Source organism: Thamnophis elegans, chromosome 1, assembly GCF_009769535.1.
Source record: "Thamnophis elegans isolate rThaEle1 chromosome 1, rThaEle1.pri, whole genome shotgun sequence".
NCBI lineage: Eukaryota > Metazoa > Chordata > Lepidosauria > Squamata > Colubridae > Thamnophis > Thamnophis elegans.
Window position 1 is genome coordinate 172,944,598 of NC_045541.1, and position 21,376 is coordinate 172,965,973.

The following is a 21,376-nucleotide window of genomic DNA, read 5'->3' on the forward strand; positions in this document are numbered from 1 at the left end:
TTAGCTCCTTAGTTTCAGTTTTAGTATAGTTTTTAATAATATTTTAATCTGTGTAGTTGCTAATGTTTTAATACTTTAATTATATTTTTACTTGTTTTATCACTTGTAAGCCTCCCAAGAGTCATTTTGTAGTGGAAATGGGTAGCATAAAAAATTAATATATAAGAACTTTGGGGAACATGAGATGATGAAACTAGACAACTGGGAATCAGTCTAGACCAATGTAACCTTTTACGATGTGGATTTCAACTCCTAGAATGGTCCAGTATGCTGGCTGGGGAATTTTGGGAGTTGAAGTCCATGCATCTTAAAGTTGCCATGGTTGAGAAACACTGCTCTTAGACGGTATGAAAGAGGAAGAGGTGATGAAAGGCATTGAGAGAAAACCAACATTTGCACAGAATTTAGAAGCAGACAAGGAACCAATTAAGGATAATTTAGGCAGTGACTTCAGCAGGTGGCAGCTTAAGTAGTGACAAACAAAATCACATATTTTTGCCAGTAAATTTATATGGAATAGTCCCTGAGGTTCCCAGGAATTGAATGTGACTCCAGGTAACTGTATGGAATTCAGTGAGACTTTGATGTAATAACTCTTTCCATTTGTCAGAAAGGCTCATTGGTGAAATGTGTGAAAGTGAAAACAACAAATGATGTTCAATTTCAGCCACCCACAGCTGTTATGGATGACATAGATCTGAGCAGACATTTATGCTTAGTCATAAAGTATCCTGATTTAAGCGATGCAGTGGCTAAGACGCTGAGCTTGTCAATCAGAAAGGTTGGCAATTTGGCGGTTCGAATCTCTAGCGCCGCGTAACGGAGTGAGCTCCCATTACTTGTCTCAGCTTCTGCCAACCTAGCAGTTCAAAATCACGTAAAAAATGCAAGCATAAAAATAGGAACCACCTTTGGTGCGAAGGTAATAGCGTTCCATGCACCTTTGGTGTTTAGTCATGTCGGATAGCGCTGGCTCTTTGGCTTTGAAACGGAGATGAGCACTGCCCCCTAGAGTTGGGAATGACTAGCACGTATGTGCGAGGGGAACCTTTACCTTATCCTGATTTACTAAACAGGTGGTTTTACTTTCTTTGGGTAATATTTAATGTTCCAGTAGAATGCAGAGTTGAATGATGTGGTGGCTCATCCTTTTTCAACCCTTCCAAATAGGGTGGTTGTATTAAGTCCCTCTCTGAACAGCGGCTGTCTTTTGTTTCTTCATGCAGTTCACTCGCGGCCAGTCACACGTACCCAGTACGACGAGGTGGAGGAAAAATTTGAAGACGGTGGGAAGTTCATACGGAGTGACTGGAGGAAAGACACTAGAAACGAATATTCGCTGCCTTCCTATAGGTCCAGCAGCCATGTCCCAGAGGAGAAGGATTACTTTTCCAAAAGCAGCACCAAACTCTCTTCAGGGAATCAGGACTTCAGCCAGCTATCTTCATACGAACAAGACTATGGAAATTCCTCTGCCGTGGAAAGAGATTTTGCTGGCCCATCTTCCCGAGATCGGGACTATGACAATGCTGCCTCACGGGAACGGAAGTATAGCCACACTGCTATTCAAGATCCTTCCAGGCGCCGCGAGACGGACTATGATTCGTCAGAGCTGTTGGGCGACTTCAGATCAGCACGGCTTCTGGAAGAGAATTACAGGACTGCATATAGTCAGAGTTATGATCTGGAGCAGAGTCTCGAGACTGCCGGAGAATTCAGCTCCGCTTTGAATGCTGGGAGGGGAAGAGGTCTCCAAGGGAAACGTGGGATGGCCACTGGAGGCCTGGTCAGAAGTAAGGAAGAGTTGGCTGCTCATCTCAAGAAATGGGCCACTAAAGCTTTGTCCCCAGCAGATGATCTTCTGTTAAATCCTCTGGGTCTCAGCAAGCTGAGAATGATACCTTCCCCTTACCTCCAACAAAGCCAAAGGCCGGCCCTGGCCTCTCCAAAGGGACTACTACTGCCAGAGGCAACTCTGAAACCTACAGGGTACGCCCGGATCAAAGAGCCAGACTTGGAACTTCTAGATTCTTCAGATATTTTTGCAAATTTTGGGGTTGAAATCATCAAATGGGCTGGGTTCAATGAAATTAAGAGAGACCCGGAGTATTCTGAACTTTTCCGTTTGCTCTTCACATTGGAGACGGAGACCTGCGCCAAAATGCTGGCGTCATTTAAGTGCTTGCTGAAAACCGAGCACCAAGATTTCTGTATGAACAGCGTCAAGATGCTGCAGCACCCGGCTCTGAGAACCCCTAAAGTGGACAGCCAGTTTCTGAATCTGCTGTTGGAGAAAAGGGTGATGGTGACAAAGAATTGTTTCTTTGAGGTCATTAAGCCTTTCGACCGGTATATGATGCGGCTCCAGGACTACCTGCTCAGGAGTACTACGCCTCTGCTGATGGCCTGCAATGCCTATGAGCTCAGAATCAAAACTAACAGCTTCAGTAACTCAGGGAAGATGGCCACCGCTTTTCAGACGACGATGTCCCTGTGCCGAAAATCCTTGGCCCTCCTGGGGCAAACCTTCGCTCTGGCCTCTGCTTTCAGGCAGGAAAAAATCCTGGAGGCCCTCAGCGTCCAGGATTCGGCCCCTCCTCCTACCTTATTTCCCAATTTCGATACCTCTGCCTTGTTTGGGAAAGAATATATAGAAACCTTGCAAAGTTGGTTGGAGAAAAGTGGCTGCAAGATGCAGTTAAAGAGACCAGCTGCCAGTCCTCCAGCTCAGGGTGAGTGGAATGTCACGTAAATCACACTTAAAATTAAGCGTATGGAGATCTTTTTAGTATATGAGCAATTAGGAACGATGTTCTGCTTTTCATTTTATCTCTGTGAAATACACTAGGTTGAGGAACAAAGCCTATCTCGGAATGAGTGGAAATTAAAACTCAGATCATCTCAGGAAACCTCAGAAATATACTACCACTGTGTACTGGGAAATAGGTCAGCTGAGTAAACATGAGGGGAGATCTAGAAAATGATGTGACAAAATGAGCGTATTGTTAAGGAATATTCCCCCCCCCCAAGAGGGGGGCAGTTCAAAATACAATTACATGGAGATTTCTCTACTTTGCTATCCAGGAGTCTGTACTGAAGAATGTATAAATAGCTTCTTCTTTTTTTAAGACTAAAAAGATTAGTCAGGGAACATTCTAAGTAAGGTTTTTTGAGGCTCTGTGAGTAAGTGAGGACAGTGGCTCCACGACTAAGATGCTGAGCTTGTCGATCGTAAAGGTCGGCAGTTCGAATCCCTAGTGCCGTGTAACGGAGCTCCCATTACTTGTCCCAGCTTCTGCCAACCTAGTAGTTCGAAAGGATGTAAAAAATGCAAGTAGAAAAATAGGGCCCACCTTTGGTGGAAAGGTAAAATAGCGTTCCTTGCGCCTTCGGCATTTAGTCATGCTGGCCACATGACCACGGAGATGTCTTCGTACAGCGCTGGCTCTTTGGCTTTGAAACAGAGATGAGCACCGCCCCCTAGAGTCCGGAATGACTAGCAGGCATGTGTGAGGGGAACCTTTACCTTTAAGTACAAATGGTAAGCATTATATATATTGAAGCTATGACCTGTGACACAAAGTCAAACTCTTCTGCGCACTCATAACCCACACATTCTTATGATACAGAATTAAATGGAATACATAAAAACAGTCTTGCTCACTTACCTATGATAATCGCAATGAGTACATTTTATTAGCAGGAAGACGTCAAATTGCCATTTTAAATCGTTATTGTGACTACTTCTTTCTCTTCCCCCCCCCTTTGTTTGGAACTTGTTTTTTGTTTGCATAGCTCCACAACGTGCTGATAGGAAAGTTGTTGAGACGATTGAAAAGCTAGTGAACACGATGGCCTCTGGCATGTTAACAGGGAAAGAGAAGGCCGAACTGAAACACAACCCGGAGTATTGGTATTTATCTTGCTTGTTTCTTATGTGTGTACCCTTCAAAGTGCTTGGAGGCAATGTCTAGCTCCTGTTTTATCATGTCTATGTGATATTCTACAACAGTGTTTCTCAACCGTGTCAACTTGAAGATGTGTGGCTGTGCATTTGCTGGCTGGGGAATTCTGGGAGTTGAAGTCCACACATCTCCAAGTTGACATGGTTGAGAAATACTGTTCTACAAGGTAAGTTAGAAAATAAATGGCTGGTTTAAGGTATCCTGTTCTATTCAGGAACCCGCTGATATGTCCGTAGGCTTAAATAAACAAATAAATATGTTGAATGTTGATTTTATTTATATGCCGCCCTTTTCCCCCGAAGGGGACTCAGGGCGGCTCACAACTCAACCAGGGAAGGGGGGGATACAGACAAAATTAAAAACGACACAAAACAATACATGGTTTAAAACACACAACAGTCATACCATTCGAGATGGGGGCAACGGTTCTTTAGCCCCAGGCCTGTCGGAACAGCCAGGTTTTAAGGGCTTGGAGGAAGGCCTGGAGGGTGGTGAGGGTTCGAATCTCCACGGGGAGTTCGTTCCAGAGGGTCGGAGCAGCCACAGAGAAGGCTCTCCTCCGGGTAGTCGCCAGTCGACACTGGCCGGCGGATGAAATTCGGAGGAGGCCTAATCTGTGGGATCTGATCAGTCGGGTGGAGGTAATTGGCTAGAACCATGGTTTTCAACTTGTTGACTGGGGAATTATAGAATGTGAAGTACATAAATCTTAGAGTTGGCCAAGGGTTGAGAAACAGTAATTTTTGTAGTCGTCCAATGAAAATGCTGTAGTTTGGGAACAATGAAGTCATTGTTGAAGAATGAACACTGCTTTGTGGCCCTCTCTGCATCTGAGAGCATTTTTTGGAGGATTAATGGCTGCTAACTAGTCACCTGAATTCAGCCAAATGCTAAGCCACAACTGGTGGCTTTTTACACAGTATGGGTTAGCATGTTGCGCATAGGTTGTTTCTCTTCTTAAGTCTAGTAGTCTTACTCTGGGTGCTGCCTGCACTGTTAAGGAAACAGGCTTCAGGGAAATGAAGTCCCTGCTCACCAAGGGTGATTTCTAAAACAAAGTGTCATCTTGGGGAAGGTTAGTTGATGTATCTACAGATCCTAGTAGTTCTCTGTCTCAAGTGGCAAATTTCTCCTTGGAGAAGTTACAAATTCTGACTGGAATTGTGAATTATACTGTTTTCCTTTGTTTGTGAAACATAAGAAGAATTGGAGCCACTGATCTCTCCAAGGAGAGGGAGCTCCATAAAATAGGGGCTACCGCAAAATAGGTTTTATTCATACCCATGTGCCTTGCAAAGAATGGGACACACTCTGTAGGCTTTAGATAGAACCGATTTGTTTTCATGGTATCTCAGCTACTTTTGTGCTAGGCAGCTGTTGGTGTTACCTAGCTAGTTATAAAACATCTGTAAGAAAACAATCCAGCTCAGAGAGCACCAAGGACTCCACAGTTTTGAGATAGCCAGAAATCCATGTTTGATTATGAGGGCTCTCCCCTTAGATCAGGGGTGTCAAACTCAATTTCATTGAGGGCTGCATCAGGGTTGTGTTGGATCTCAGAGGGCTGGGGAGTGGGCATGACTGGGGAACCCTCCTTCACTCTTATTATAATCTTCCTTCCCTCCTTCCTTCCTTCCTTCCTCCCCTGCACCCCATTTTCGCTGGCAGAGGGCTGCAAGCCGGTCCTTTGCTGTTTTCAGTCCGGCCCCATGGATCCAGCCCACAGGCCTTGAGTTTGACACCCCTGGCTTAGATGAAAAAGCCATGGTGGCGCAGTGGTTAGAATGCAGTATTGCAAGTTAACTCACTGTTCACTGTCAGCAGTTTGAATCTCACCAGGCTCGAGGTTGACTCAGCCTTCCATCCTTCCGAGGTGGGTGAAATGAGGACCCAGATTGTTGGGGGCAATAGGCTGACTCTATAAACCGCTTAGAGGGGGGTGTAAAGCAGCATAAAGCAGTATATAAGTCTAAGGGCTATTGCTAGATGAGCCTTTGGAGGACAGGCAAGAGTGTTCTTTTTGTATACAAGTGGGGGAAGCAGGAACAGCAGAGAGCAAGGAGGGAAAGGGTTTGCAATAGGAGGGGCAGAAGGGGAAGGGGGCAGAAAGGAGAGGCCAAAGAATGGAGGGTGGGGGGTGGAAAAGAGCTTGCAGCTTTATTTGTTTATTTTCCCATCCCTTCATAATCCAGGTTTCTCCTGGAGGAGGAAAGCCTTGAATACAAATATTATAAGCTGAAGCTGGATGAGACGGAGAGGCTGATGTCCACCGCCAAGGAAGAAACCAAAGACAAGAAGACCTCCGAGGAGCCAATCTCCGAAGCTGTGAGGATTCTTTTGTACAGGAGGAAAGTAGCAAGGATCAAGAAGAGGCTCTTTCAGAGGAGAAGGCCAGGGATCCTGCAAAGGGCTGCGAGGGCCAGAAGAGCCAAGAGATCCACCACTGGGACCCAGACGCTCTTATCTGCTGGGTCAGTGCTGAAGCAGCCGGCAACCGGCACACCCATGTCCAGTCCCAAGAGTGACCAATCCAACGGTGACCAGGCAGAGACGCTGTCCCTAGAGGAAGCCTCAAGAAACACGGACTCGCTGAAGCTTTCCGACAATTCCCCGTCTTTGATGAGCCAGTTCCCTGACGGTAAGTGAAGCCAAAGTGGAGCAATGCTCTTAGGAAACTCCACAAACCATTTCAGCTGGCGTATCTCAACCGTTGGCCACTTGTAGATATGTGGCCTTCAAATCCCAGACTTCCCCCAGCCAGCCAAGATTTATTTATTATTTATTAAACAATTTCATATGGCCACCCAATTCCCACATAGGTGACTCCAATATTAAAAATCCACAATGTTCAAAACCCATTAATGCGCCATTATACTACCCCAAATGTTTCTCATTTGGGGGGAGCGGGGAGAAGGGTGTTTTAAATCAATAGGGACCCACAAGAGCAAGGTTGAGTATCCAGCAGTACTAAATGTAAGAGTGAAACTGCCAGTGTTCTTAAGTTACTAAGAATGCTTTCAGATCACCAGGTAGGCCAGGTCTGAACCTGGCCTACCTGGCCAAATACCAGTGAAGGCAGTGGCTAAAGACCCGCCAGCATTCTGTACCTTTTTTTCCTGTCAACTGATCATCCACAAATAATACCCTGTCTCCCCGGAAATAAGGCCTCCCCGGATAAAAGCCCAAATGGGCTTTTGAGCGCATTCGCTAAAATAAGCCCTCCCTGAAAATATTGCAACACAGCAACAGCCATGAGGTGACCACGCTCATTGTCCCCTGCACTTCAAAAATAATAAAACCTCCCTGAAAATAAGGCCTAGCGCTTATTTCGGGGGGGTCAAATGAAAATAAGACCCTGTCTTATTTTCAGGGAAACACAGTATTATATCTTCAAAACCAATTATACAGAACATGTCTTAATTCGTTACTCCACCCTTCATCTGAAGTAGGAATGTTAATGTCATATTATCTAATTAATTTTCACACTTTCTGCTGCTGTCAGTTGAGCCACTTTGCAGTGACTTTGCTCACTTGTTCCATGTCACGGAGCTTCTTTCAGGATTAAATGTGCTCAAGAGAATAGCTGCCTCTGCTTCAGATGATCCTGTTATGCCCACATTTTCTTCTAGTAAACAGATAGAATAAAATAAACAGAGTTGGAAGGGACCTTGGAGGTCTTCTAGTCCAACCCCCTGCTTAGGCAGGAAACCTTACACCACTTCAGACAAATGGCTATCCAACATCTGCTTAAAAACTTCCAGTGTTGGGGCATTCACAACTTCTGGAGGCAAGTCATTCCACTGATTAATTGTTCTAACTGTCAGGAACTGTCAGATAGTCCTTCACTTGTGACCGGTCAATTAGTGACTATTCAAAGTGAAAATGGTCATTCCCCCGCCCCCCAAAAGCTATTAACAACCTGATTTCATGTTAGGATATCCCACACATGCACACATGTCGCAGTCATGTGATCACATTTTGAGGGCTTGGCAACTGGCTCACCTTTGCAGCATCCCGTGATCACCTGACTTTCCCCCCCCCCCCTATTTTTTGCTGGTTTACTTGCAGCTTCCAGCACAAAAATCCATTGGGTAAGATGGATTCCCTTAATGACTGCCACAAACGATGTTGTAAAACCAGGTCTGGTCACATGGTGAAATGCTTAACAACTGCAATGATTTACAACTATAATTCCAGGCTCACTTACAGTCATAAGTCGAGGACAATTGTGTTATGTACCTCCATATATTTTTTCCTTCCAATTTGAAGAAATTGAGACAAAACCAGTCAGGCTGAAGTTGCCAGGCATAGAGTGAGTGACAGATGAATCTCCTCCACTTTCATAATTGCAATTAACCCACTGCATGCCCACAGAAGATGCAAAATAGAGCAGGAGTGGAGATCGCAATTGCAGATGAGCTTTTGCTCTGTTACTGTTCAACCAGCTCAGCTTTTTGCCTTTTTTTTGTCCCAAACACATCTGGCTGCAGTAAGCAATCAGACGTTAGACCAGGGTTTGAGTGATGTGCTAAAACATGCTGAAGGTATGGTAGCCATAGTAATAGATTGTAGTTAAGATTACGGTTTGACTGATTGGGTGATAAATAGACTACAGTGCTACTGCATACCAACCCCCTTCACAGCTTGGTGTCTGTTAGAAATGCAGTCCACGTTTTCTGGTGCAGCTGTGCACTTAGCATAACATTTTTTTTAGAACCATTAGATTCTAATTGGCTCCCATTCTCAATCATTTCAACATAATTGTTAATCTGTTCTTTAGAAATTTACATTTACATAATTCTTGCACCATTTGAATGCTATTTCTCCACATGTTGTGGATATGGGAAGCCACTGAGCCTCCAAGAAAGATTTTTCCCCTCCCATAATACCTTGCACCTAGTGCATAATAGAGGACAATCTCCTGATGAAGGAAGAGTCACGGCTGAGTAGTACAGCAAAGGTTCTTTTTTAAAAAATAAATTTTATTCAAAAACACTTTTTTGAAAAACAGTTTATTGTCAGGGTATATACCATTTATAAATAAAGAAGACTGAAAATGAAAAGTGTTACACATTGAGATACAAGCTAATAACAATAATAATGATATAGTAACAGTAGTAATAATATAACCAAAAAGCTTTTACCTAAGTTTCTTCTTACATTAAAATATTTACAGTGTGGTTGATTATTTTAATTATGTTTATATACATTCCTATTTTCAGAGCTAATATTTATGATCTTACTTTTCTCTAATTCCTATCTCTCGCTTCTGCCCATTCATGTGTCTTTTTCATATTTAATTTTGAAGGTTAATCTAACCATTTTGGCACAGTCTAAAATTTTTCAAATTACAACCTCCTCTGGTGGGGTGTTCCAATTTTTCCTGTGTGTGTTTGTGTGTATGTATGTATATGTATGTAATGTTACTCACGCTACATCAAGAAATCTCCAGAACCATAAAGCCTACAAACTTGAAAGTTATCACATATGTTCCTCTTGGCTTCTAGGTGCTCACTAAGAAAGGATTTTTTGAAATAATCACCAGATCATTAGCATTTCTTATACAGTAATTAACATGCTCCGATGCTAAGAAGTTAGACATTCTACTCCCGCTCCCCACCTGAAAGGAACTCTGTTCCAACTGCCAGTTGCCTTATATGGGCATGGCCAGCTTGCTGTCACAAGCTGTGACTCATCTGGCCTGCAGGCTGGCCCGATCACATGGCTTCATAGCGAAGCACAGGTATCCAGCTTCTTGTATTTAGCATATATGATCCTTATACAGCAAAGGTTCTACATGCAGATTTTCCCAAGCTCATTCTTTGGCATTTTTTATATCGGGGAGTAATGATTAAAAACATTTGAATGGGATTTATTCATGTTGCCTTTCGCTGGCATTCAAAATAAGACTGTATTGACAGTGCCTCTACATGTACTGTTTCCTTGCAAAAAAACAACAACCCTTTCCTGAATGGTTTCTTTCTCTTGCCTTTCAGTGGACCCTAAAGTCATGGTAACCGCTCAGAAGCTGGCTGAATTTGTTGCTGAAGTTGGGCCGGAAATCGAGCAGTTCAGCATTGATAACAGTGCCGATAATCCAGACCTGTTGTGAGTGCTTTGTTGTTTATTCCTTCTCTTCTCTCCCCCCTCCCTCCCAGTTTTGCTTGTCAATGAAAAATGCAAATTGATAAGAGAAATATTTTGAAATGATTCAATAATAGTTTAGAGCAGGGGTCTCCAACCTTGGCAACTTAAAGACTTGTGGACTTCAACTCCCAGGAATTCTGGGAATTGAAGTCCACAAGTCTTCAAGTTGCCAAGGTTGGAGACCCCTGGTTTAGAGAATCCTGAGGTACTTGCTATATTGTGGAAATCCTTGCAAGGCACTTGCAAAACGATTGACAGCTGTCTCATTTTTTTCAGACTGGGAGGGGGGAACTGAGGTGGAAAGCAAGTCCTTTGATTAGGATCATTTCTTATTTGATCAACGTACAGGTGGGGTTTAATTTGCTGATCAGTTGTATTGCCGCCACACTATAGCAATAGCACTTAGGCTTACATACCACTTCACAGTGCTTCACAGCCCTCTAAGCGGTTTACAGAGTCAGCATATTGGCCCCACCAATCTGGGTCCCCTTTTTACCAACCTCAAAAGGATGATAGAAGGCTGAGTCGAGCTTGAGCTGGTGAGAATGGAACTGCTGGCAGTGGGCAGAGTTAGTCTGCAATCCTGCATTCTAACCCCTGTGCCACCTCTGCTCCCTATCTGTCAGACAAAAGTAATAAGTTAGAGCCGAGATGGCACAGGGGTTAGAGTGCAGTACTGCAGGGTATTTCAGCTGACTGCTAGCTGCAAGTCAAATCTCACCGGCTCAAGATTGACTCAGCCTTCCATCCTTCTGAGGTGGGTAAAATGAGGACCCAGATTGTTGGGGGCAATAGGCTGACTCTGTAAACCACTTAGAGAAAGTTGTAAATGCACTACGAAGCGATGTATATAAGTCTTAAGTGCTATTGCTGTTGCTAATGCTAAATACAATTCTCTTTGATGTGAGGGCATCCAATTTTAAACTGTCAAGTCATAAGTTACTCAAGGGAGGAGGCTGTAACAATTCTTGGTTCCACCACAAAACCGCGCTCGACTAAACCGCGTCGCTGACGTCATCAACAGGGCGACAACAGCGCGGAGACAGAAGCACGCTGTAAACCCTAAACCTAAAATTAACACCTTAACCTAACCCTTAACCTAAACCTAAACCTAACCCGTAACCTAACCCTAAACCTAATCCTAACCCTAAACCTAACCCTAACCCTTAACCTAACCCTAAACCTAACCCTTACCTTAAGTTGAATCAGCTTGCTTTCAAAGCGCTATTTAAAGCGCCCTTCTTTCTCCGCGCTGGCTGTTGTCGCCCTGTTGATGACATCAGCGATGTGGTTTAATTGGGCGCGGTTTAGTCGAGCGCGGTTTTGACGGGTCACGACAATTCTTAGCCAAGCTGATCAGTAAACTGATCATAAGCTGATCATAAACACTGGAAGTCTTTAAGATGATGTTGGACAGCCATTTATCTGAAACGGTATAGGGTTTCCTGCCTAGGCAGGGGGTTGAACTAGAAGACCTCCAAGGTCTCTTCCAACTTTGCTATTGTATTGTATAGTTTAGTGTAGACACGACAAGAGCTTGCAGTAGGCCATTTGGGTGCATGGTTTTCACCCCATCTGGGTGTTGCAGATTGGAATTGAGGGCCTCATATACCTGCAAAGTCCAGATTTAGCACATGCTTTATCTAGCCTAACTTAGAGTTCTTTTAAGAAGAAAATTCTATGAGGAAGAAGGTTGCTTTGTCTAACCCATCCCCCCCAGGTCATTCAGTTTTTCTTGGAGGAAAAGTGAAATGAACTAGTAATAATAAATAACACTGTTCTAACACCACCACCACCCAACAGATTTCTGCAGGATCCAGAGAGTTCTGCCTTCAAGTTTTATCGCATGAAAGTCCGTGAATTATGCCCCTCTATCAGCTTTGGTGACGAGAAGGAATCTGGTGATGGTTTCCATGAAAGGTCTGAACCAAAGGAAAGCGAATGGGGAAACCTGGAGGAGGACGAGGAAGACGAGGAAGAGGACGAGGAGGAAGAAGCTCCCCAAGCTGAAATGGAAGCTGAAGAAGGAGATGAAGAGGAGGAAGATAGAGGGCCAACCGAGGAGCCAGAAGAAGCCATGTTGGAAGAGGAGCTTATGCAAGGGGAGCATTCAAAGACGGCTGAAGAAGAAGGACAGACCAGCAGCACAGCCGCGAGTGGCCTTTCAGAGCCACTGGCACAGGCACCCGCGCACTTTGGCCGCAAGAGAATGAGTAGCAAATCCCTGAAAGTGGGCTTGATCCCAGCATCAAAGAGAGTGTGTCTCATAGATGAACCAACAGGTGAGCTGGGGAAGTGTTTTGTGTAGGCTATGTGTCTTCGACCTTGCTCCTATATTGTGCAAAACATGTGAGGTCCTTGGTGGGGTTTCTGAGCTCGGTTCATACAGACGTGTCATTATCCAGTGGGGTTATTACTCGGAACCCTGACATTAGCTAGACAAAATGATCAGTGCTAGGTGTTCTGATCTAGGCTTCCCCAAAAGGCATGAAGCAGATTCCTGGTCCCGACAAAACCCCTTTTATTAGAAGAATGTGATTTCCTCTCATTCACATTCAGCAAAGGCGTGGTCAATAGTCTTTCAAAGGTGAATTTATGACTGCAGACCTAATCTATCTTGGAAAGCTACCATGTAAATATTTTCCAAATGAGGTGCTGTGCAGGGAAAGACTTGGCACAGAGTCTCTGAGATTCACGGACAGATCCTCACACTCCTGAAACGAACGAACGAACAAATTATATACTGCAAAGGTTCACTCCTCTTTTATTTCCTATGGGAGGGGCCATTCACCGTCTACCTGTGGCTTTACTCCCAAGTCCACCCTGATTTCTTAGCTGTTCTTTTTTTCTGGCAGCTCTGCACATGCACACACTGGCTCCAGCTGTTCCACTGCCTCACTGCTGCCTAGCTCCGAAGGTAGCTGGGAACTGTCAGACAGCCTTGGCCTCATCTCTGCCTCCGATGCAGAGCCCTCATCCGAGCCTTCCCCAGCCTCCAGGACTGGTCCATATTCCTCCCCAACCTCCTTATTGTCTGACTCTGCTACCAGCTCTACTGGCGGGCTGCAACACTAGGAAGTTGTGGGGGTAGTTTGCTAGCACCAACAATGTTGCCTAGTTGGGTAATGAAACGTCTGAAACAAAACAGTCAAGCTCAGCAATCATCCAGGATGCCACCATTCAACCCTGGGCTACAAATATTCTCTTATACGGGTGGCTTGTGAATGACTTGGGCCTTAGGTACCAGTTTTGTGGCTTACTCAGTGTGTAAACCCAGTTTCTTTTAAATCATAAGCTACGTGTTTTCTAATTTCATTGCGAACGTACCAATCTGTGCTGGTGTCAGGCCGAAGAATGAGGAAAATTCTTACTGAATTCCTAATTACGACATGGGTGCGATAGGCAGGTAATTTGCACAGTGAGATTTCTAACAGCGTATTACTTGTTGATTCATTTGTTTGGTTCTGCACTAAAATGTGCCCTTCTCTTTAACCCTCAGAGCTGATAAAACATATTTTCCATGTATGTCTTGCAGAGCTGCACGTAGCCTCCATCTCTCTTGTTGAAGATCAGACAGGTGTCAGAAGCATTGGAAAACAGCTAGCAAATGGTGCAGTTAATTGCAGTTGGCAGTTCTGAGTGATTTTGTGCTATGTTCAGACAGGTTTTGCACAACACAGTTAATTGAACAAACTCATGCTCTGGGTCAACACAATCAGTTAAATTCACCCAACGGTCCAAACAGGCTGGATTTGCAAAAGTAGCGAACGGAAAAAAATATGTTTAAATGCTACATTTAAAAAATCATCAACATGTCATGTAAATGTAGCCATTAAGCCAATCTGGTAATATGTGGATCCAGCCTTACTTGAGGGTATGTGTTGATTATATTGATTTTGTGATGATTGCAAAACCTTAGCTGACTTAGCACCACGAAGCCCACGTTGAAGGGCTGCTCTCAGTTGCTCTCTGAGCCTGGTTGTTTCCTTGCAGACATTTCACTACCCAAACTAGGTAGCATCATCAGTGCTAATGCTGTAACCTGGTTATAGGACAGTGAGGGCTAACCTTTTTGTCGTCAAGTGCTGAAAGTGCGCCTCCACCCATAATGCAATGTGTTCACGACCCTCCCCCCCATGCTCTCCATCCCACGCATGTGCCCTGCCCCCCCCCCGCCCATTTTTGGCTTCCAGGTTGGTGCAGGACACTTTCCAGGCCCAAAATGGGGCGTGCCAGGCTGCACCAACCTGGAAGCCAAAACAGGACATGGAGGCACAGTGCAAGGTCCCAAAATGCAATCCGAGTGCCCCTGTACATGTGCCCCTCCCCATGTATGCGCACACGCATCCCCTGCTTGCACTACCCCAGCCCCGCACATGCACGGCAGTGATCTCAACATTAGCAGGCCGGTGGGAGGCATGCATGGTGGAGCTGGGCTGGGGCGACGGCTGGAGTGCCCACAGAGAGCGCTCTGCGTGCCACCTGTTGCACGTGTGCCACAGGTTCGCCATCCTGATTATAGGAGATGACCGGGCTGAGCCCAAGGGACGGGTCAAAAGTGTCATCAGTCATGAGTCCCTTTGCACCCACGAGAGAGCCAAATTCAGCCCACCTTGAATTCCTTCCTGTTCTCCCTCTAATTTTCCTTGACCGTTAGTAGTAGTTCAGATTCTTTCAGATTTCCTGATTTCCCTGGTACTGGACACTAGTTTGGGTAATGAAACGTCTGCAAGAAAATAACCAAGCTCTGAGAGCACCAAGGGTCCCTCGTTCCAACCCTGAACTACAAATACAGGTAGTCCTCGACTTACAACAGTTCCTTTAATGACCGTTCAAAGTTACAGCGGCATTTAAAAAAAACTCATGACTGCTTTTCACACTTAACAACTGTTGCAGCATCTCCATGGTCACGTGATCGAAATTCAAGACACTTGGCAGCTGACTCATATTTATGATGGTTGCAATGTCCCAGGGGGTCATCTGATCCCCTTTTGTGACCTTCTGACAAGCAAAGTCAGTGGGGAAGTCAGAGCCATGTAACCATTCTGTTCCTATGCTAACAACTGCAGCAATCCCTTTAACAACTGTGGCAAGAAAAGTCATAAAATGGGGCAAAACCCACTTAACAAATGTCTTGGTTAGCAAGAGAAAGGTTGGGCTCAGCTGTGGTCGTAAGTCGAGGACTAGCTGTTTTCTCCTTTATTGGAGTCCACATTGCATATAGCCACCTCAGACTAAGTACGTGCTACCCTTTCAGATCATGTGGCCTCTGCCCCAAGAAGAAAAATAGATCCAGTAAGTCGGGGGTGTCAAACTCAAAGCAGGGTGCTTAGGTCTGGCCCTGGAAACGGCAAAGGACCGGCCCACGGTGCCTCCGCCAGTGAAAATGGAACTCGGGAGGGTTGTGTGTGTGACAGAGGGCTATCAAAACAAACTCAAAACAAAAAAGGAGAAATGTTTCCCCTTTTGCATTTAAGCATGCAAGAAGGGACAGGAAAGGAAAAAGGAAAGACAGAGAAAAAGAAGGGAAGATGGGAAGAGCACAAGGAAGGAAAAATAAGTAAAGGGAAAGGAAGGAAGAGGGAAGGAAAAAGAAGGAAGGAAGGGAAATTATAATGAGAGTGAGGGAGGGTCTGAGGGAAGTCCTGCCTTAGCACTTGGCCACCACAAGTGCCTGTGACATGAATGACCTTGAGATGGCCACGCCGGCCCCAGCCACACCACGCCCACCCACCCCTTCCCCGAAGTCAAACACAATCTTGATGTGGCTCTCAATGAAATCAAGTTCGACACCCTTATAGTAAGTGATCTCTCAGATGTGTTACTCTCGGCTGAGTTAAATTTCTGATGGCTGTGGCAGTCATTTTTCTGGGTTGTTTGAAATTCTCCGCCATCTCAGCCATTGGATTGAGGAGTCCTGGCAGGGATGCCACTCTGCTGCCCACTCTGCTGCCTCTTCCGCAGGGTAGCACAGCTTAAGGCCAACAGAGTCTTGCAGATAACCACAGTAACCTCCCCTTCCCTGTCCAAGGAATGCAGCTGGTATCAAATACGAAACCTGAGTGAGCAGATTTCTGAGACGGGAACTTCCCCTTCCTCCCCCTTCCATCCTCTTCCTAGGGTTCCTGAAAGCAGAATTATATTTCAGTTATGAAAAACTGAATTACATTGTAAATTGAGACATCCAGTGCTTCAGCACTTCCTATGGCTAATCTAATATACCTTCTTTGGAGGCCATCCGCCTCTGATGCTGGAGACAAGGGAGAACTGTTTCCTGCTGTTGTGGCCCGCCAGCGACCAACAGAGCTGGCAGTAGATTCGGACAGTGAGAAGGTTGGGGAGGAACATGGGCCAGTTCTGGAGTCTAGAGAATGAGGGCTCTGTGTTGGAGGCAGAGAGGGGGCCAGGGCTGTATGCTAGTTATCAGCTGCCTTCAGAGTCAGACATCAGTGAGGCAGATGAACGGCTGGAGCCTGTTCCCAGTGTGCGCATGCACAGAGTTGCCAGAGGAAGGGAACAACCAAAGAACAGGCGTCGACTTGGGAGTAAGGCCACAGGTGGACGATGAATGGCCCCTCCCAGAGGAAATAAAAGAGGAGCGAAAGGGGAGGGAAGTTTTCAGGAGGCAATTAGTTTGTTTAATTGATCGTGACTCTGAGACTCCTGGCCAAGTTTTGCAGATATCGGCCTGGCAACTCTCCAAGCCAGATAAGGTCTGTGAGTTTAAATCCTCCCTTGAAAGACTTTGCTGGATGTGAATGAGCAGAATTCACAGCAAATTAATAAAAAGGGGTTTTCGTCAGGACAAGGAGTTTGCTTCATGCTCTTGGGAAGCCCCGGTCAGAACAATCTCTGGACACAGTAGTACTGATCTATATGGATTCCTGCTGTAAAACCCCAAAGTGCAATTACGTGACAATAATTATTTGACCTAGAATTGATTTGGTCTCTAATTTTGCTTTTTAGTACATGATCCGGTGCGTATCTCTTATGACCGACCTCGTGGCTATCCTGCGTATAAAAATAAGAAGGTGAGGCAAAAATGATTCTCTTTTAAGACTGGGATTTTTATGTCACAACTTTTCTCCCAAGTAATGCAAAACAGAATATGCCGTAAAGATTGGGTGAGAATTCTTCTTTTTAACTTTCGTTTCTACTCTGTTACCTGTGCTTTTATTTAAGTCCAACTGTCTACACCAGGGGTGTCCAAACTTGGGAACTTTAAGACTTGTGGACTTCAACTCCCAGAATTCCCCAGCCAACTGGCAACAGAATTCTGGGAGTTGAAGTCCACAAGTCTTAAAGTTCCCAAGTTTGGACACCCCTGGTCTACACAGTGCCGTATTGGATCACAAACTAGAATTTGCATGCTGGAATGTGTTCGTATACAAGTAGTCCTTGACTTATGACTGCAGTTGGAACCAGAATTTCTTTGGCTAATCAGAACAGCCGTTAAATGAGACACGCCAACTCATCACTTAAGAATCCATTAACGTAAGCGAATCCATTTATTTGTATCACAATGCTGTTACAATGGCAATGAAAAAAATGACTTGCAACCAGTCCTTGCACTTACAACTTATCACACAGCACCCCCGTTTTTCACAGTTATGACTTTTGCAGCGTCCCTCTGATCCTGTGATCAAAATTCAGATGCTTGCCAACTGGTTCATACATACTTACGACCGTTGCTGCGTCCCCCTTTTGCGACCTTCTGACCAGCAAAATCAGTGGAGAAGCCAGATTCACTTAACAGCCGGGTAACTAACTTATCAACTGCGGTGATTCCCTTGACAACTGTGGCAAGAAAGGTCATAAAATGGGGCAAAACCCATTTAACAAATGTCCTCGCTTACAACAAGCCTTTTGGGCTCAATTGCGGTCGCAAGTCAAGGACTGCCTGTACTTGTGTGTCCCTGCACAGTTTCCCTGCACTCAAGTTAGTTGGCATGGAATAGTTAAAGCTTCCTGTAATCACAGATCAACTTCCCAGCCCCACGTCAGCATTAGTACTAGCAGCTATGTCTTCTGCCTGACAAGGGATGGTGGGTGAAGCAAAATCCCTTGAGATGGAAGGAGCCAGTTTAGCTTCAGTTCACAATGTCCTTCTTCCTAGTTACCGTGTTTCCCCGAAAATAAGACAGGGCCTTGTTTTCTTCCCCCCCCCCCCCCCCGAAATAAGCACGGCCTTATTTTGAGTCTTATTATTTTTGAGGTGCAGGAGGCGGCGAGCGTGGTCACCTCATGGCTGCTGCTGTGTTGCAATATTTTCGGGGAGGGCTTATTTTCAGCAAAACAGGATACATAAGCCCTGGGAGGTAGTTTCTTAGTGATCTTTCATTGATCACTACATTGATCAATTTGCCTTGATAAATGAGGCACAGAAACAGCACTTTGCCAGTTCCTGGTCAAGAAAAGTATACATTTCAACATCAGCAAAATAAAGCACTAATGTCTGGGTTTAAATTCCTTACAAAGGAAATACGAGCTATTTAAATGCGCAAGGGAGGAAAACATTTCTACACAATTCTTTGGGATAGGATTTCTGGGACCCTTAGCTTTTCTCAATCTTAGCAACTTTCAGATAGGTGGACTTCCAACTCCCAGAAGTCCACCTATCAGCCGGACATCAAAAGTAAACACTGGTTTGCAGCAAAAAAAAACAAAAAAAAAACCACCCATTGTCAATCATGGTAAGAGGACCACAAGTCTTTTGCATGTGGCTGTAAATTCAGGCCTGTTGCTGAGCGCCAAAAATGTGATCACATGATCATAAGGGACGGGCCATCAAAACTTTGAATCCAGGTCATAAGTAGCCCTGGAGAGATCAGTTGTAAATTTGAATGGTCGCTAAGTGACTGGTCGTAAGTTGAGGAGTACCTTTACAGTGAGTTTCTAGGGAGGCTAAAGGAAAACGATGTAAAGACAGCATCATTCCAGATTTATCTTTAGGTAAGTTTATGTTTTAGGGTGGACCACATCCATTGGTGGCCCATTTGATGATTATGTAAAGATCATATCAGCCATTTTGTCTCGCCATCTGTCATATGGTTTTAAAATGTCCCAATTTCCCCCTTTCCCAAAGATGGGAGATCTCTGCTTATGGTTGTGTTTAACATCTCCTTTTATGTTCCCTTTTGTTGAATCTTATTTTTATTTGTCAGCAACAGAAAACAAAGGATTTGGAATTCTATAATAAGAAACTAAATGAGAAGAACATTGGCTTCCAAATACTTCAAAGAATGGGTTGGCAAGAAGGGCGTGGCCTTGGGTTACATGGCAAAGGCATCCAGGAACCTGTCGACGTGTATGTATAAAGGGGGCAAGAGACGCATTTAAGCACTCACACATTTGGATTAGACTGTTTTCCAAGTGTACAGTTTCCACTTATTCCCTAGTATTAATTCTAAGCTTTTACATTCGTTGCTTCTTAAATAGCTTTTGTAAACTCAAGATGCAGCAAATTCCAAGCTTCTTTGGAGTTTCTCTCCCAAGCTCAGGATAAAGGGAATTTTGATTGTCTTAATTCAGGGATCTATTTGTGTAGCCTAGTTCAAAAAAAGGAGAAAACAAAGATTTATTTTGCATCCTTGTTCTATACCAGGGATCAGCAACTTGCAGCTCTGGAGCCCTCTGCTGCAGCTCCCTGTCACCAATTGCCTCCATATTTGATAGGGCTTTCGGTTAGGATCTTTGTGGGTCTTTGAGTGTTTAAGGTTGCCGACCCCTGTTCTATACAGTGTAACATCCAGAATGTTCCAAAAGGATTGATTTATTTCAGCTCAGAAAATATTTACTTACTACTTACTTACTTACTTACTTACTTACTTACTTACTTACTTACTTACTTACAATATTTATATCACTTCCCATCTTCTGATCTACTCTGGGTGGCTCTAACAGCATTTTAAACTATAAAACCCAACACAAAACAACAACGGCAAAAATGCTTGTTTTGTGTGCCTGTAGAAGAATAGGCCAGAGTCTGTTTTGCCTGAATCACAGCTCTTTGAATGTAAAATAAGATTATTTATTTACTTGTTTCTTTATTTTATATATTTGCACATCGCCCCAATCACAGGAGAAAATAAAAATCCTGCTTCTAGTAAAACACTTATTCTCCTAAACCAGTGGCCATCTTCAATTTTATTAAAGGCCAATAATTATATATTGGAATTAGAGGTTTAGAGGTTTTATTAACATTTATAGGCCGCCCTTTTCCCTGAGGGGACTCAGGGCGGCTTACATAAAATCAAGGGGGGGGATATACAAACAGTAACGCAGACAAACATAGAATAAAATAATGAGCAACATTCATTCATCATTCGGGAGGGGGCAATTATCTTTGTCCCCAGGCCTGACGGGCTAGCCAGGTCTTAAGGGCTGTGCGGAAGGCCTGGACGGTGGTGAGGGTACGAATCTCCACGGGGAGATCGTTCCAAAGGGTCGGAGCTACTACTGAGAAGGCTCTCCTTGTAATTGCCAGCCGGCACTGGCTGGCAGATGGAACTCGGAGCACTGGCTGGCAGATGGAATAAGTCCTTATGGCCTTCTGGAATGAGGGTTTAGGACAAATATGTCTTACCAGTGGTGTGTTGCGCAGTATGGAAGCTATTGCTGAAAATATCTGCCATCAGACCATCCTATTTATTTCTGTGTGCCTATTGCGCCAATCTTTAAGACTCTGAGAAATGAACATCCAACTGTTCAGTTTAAAAAAAAGCAAGGCCACAAATACAACAATAATAAAAGTAAATGCATCCCAACCAACTTCACAACGTATCCCCACCAAACCTTGGAGCTATATTTATTATCTCTATCCTCAGAAGACCATCCACACCCTAAAGGACCTCCAGAAAATCTAGTTTTAGTAGACCTCCAAAATGCTAGCAGGGGAAGGTACTACTTTTCTCTCCTCAAGTAATCTACTTCAGAGGGGATAAGATCCTGGGAAGAGATGCTCTCAGGATCCCTGCTCTCAAGATTACCTGGGGGGGGGGGACTTTGCAGCAAGCCCTCCAGGTTGGTCTTGCTGAATGAACAGAGTTTACATAGAAAAGCTAGACCTGTTAAATATTCAGGTTCTTATTCATGTAGCCTCATACCACACTTGGGGTAGCGCCCTCAGCAGATTTCTCCTAGATCCGTGGTGGTGAACCGATGGCACGAGTGCCCAAAGTGGCATGCGGAGCCCAGTCACCTGTCATGTGTGGCGTCGCCCGTTCCTCTTCCGTGTTTCTGGGCCGCATGCGCGCACGATGATC

At 44.6% G+C, this 21,376-nt stretch overlaps 1 protein-coding gene across 4 annotated transcripts in view; it reads left to right on the forward strand.

Annotated features, from left to right (window-relative positions):
• Positions 1–21,376, forward strand: part of SUGP2 (SURP and G-patch domain containing 2) — a 47,600-nt gene that overhangs the window by 11,981 nt on the left and 14,243 nt on the right. For 3 of the 4 annotated variants that reach the window (XM_032216327.1, XM_032216239.1, XM_032216403.1), the window contains exons 3-9: positions 1,227–2,732; positions 3,796–3,913; positions 6,158–6,603; positions 9,962–10,073; positions 11,916–12,394; positions 17,079–17,143; positions 19,277–19,419. In XM_032216327.1, the coding sequence (XP_032072218.1) occupies positions 1,227–2,732; positions 3,796–3,913; positions 6,158–6,603; positions 9,962–10,073; positions 11,916–12,394; positions 17,079–17,143; positions 19,277–19,419 (2,869 nt within the window). The remainder of the gene's footprint in view (positions 1–1,226; positions 2,733–3,795; positions 3,914–6,157; positions 6,604–9,961; positions 10,074–11,915; positions 12,395–17,078; positions 17,144–19,276; positions 19,420–21,376) is intronic. The other variant, XM_032216479.1, reaches the window with a different exon arrangement.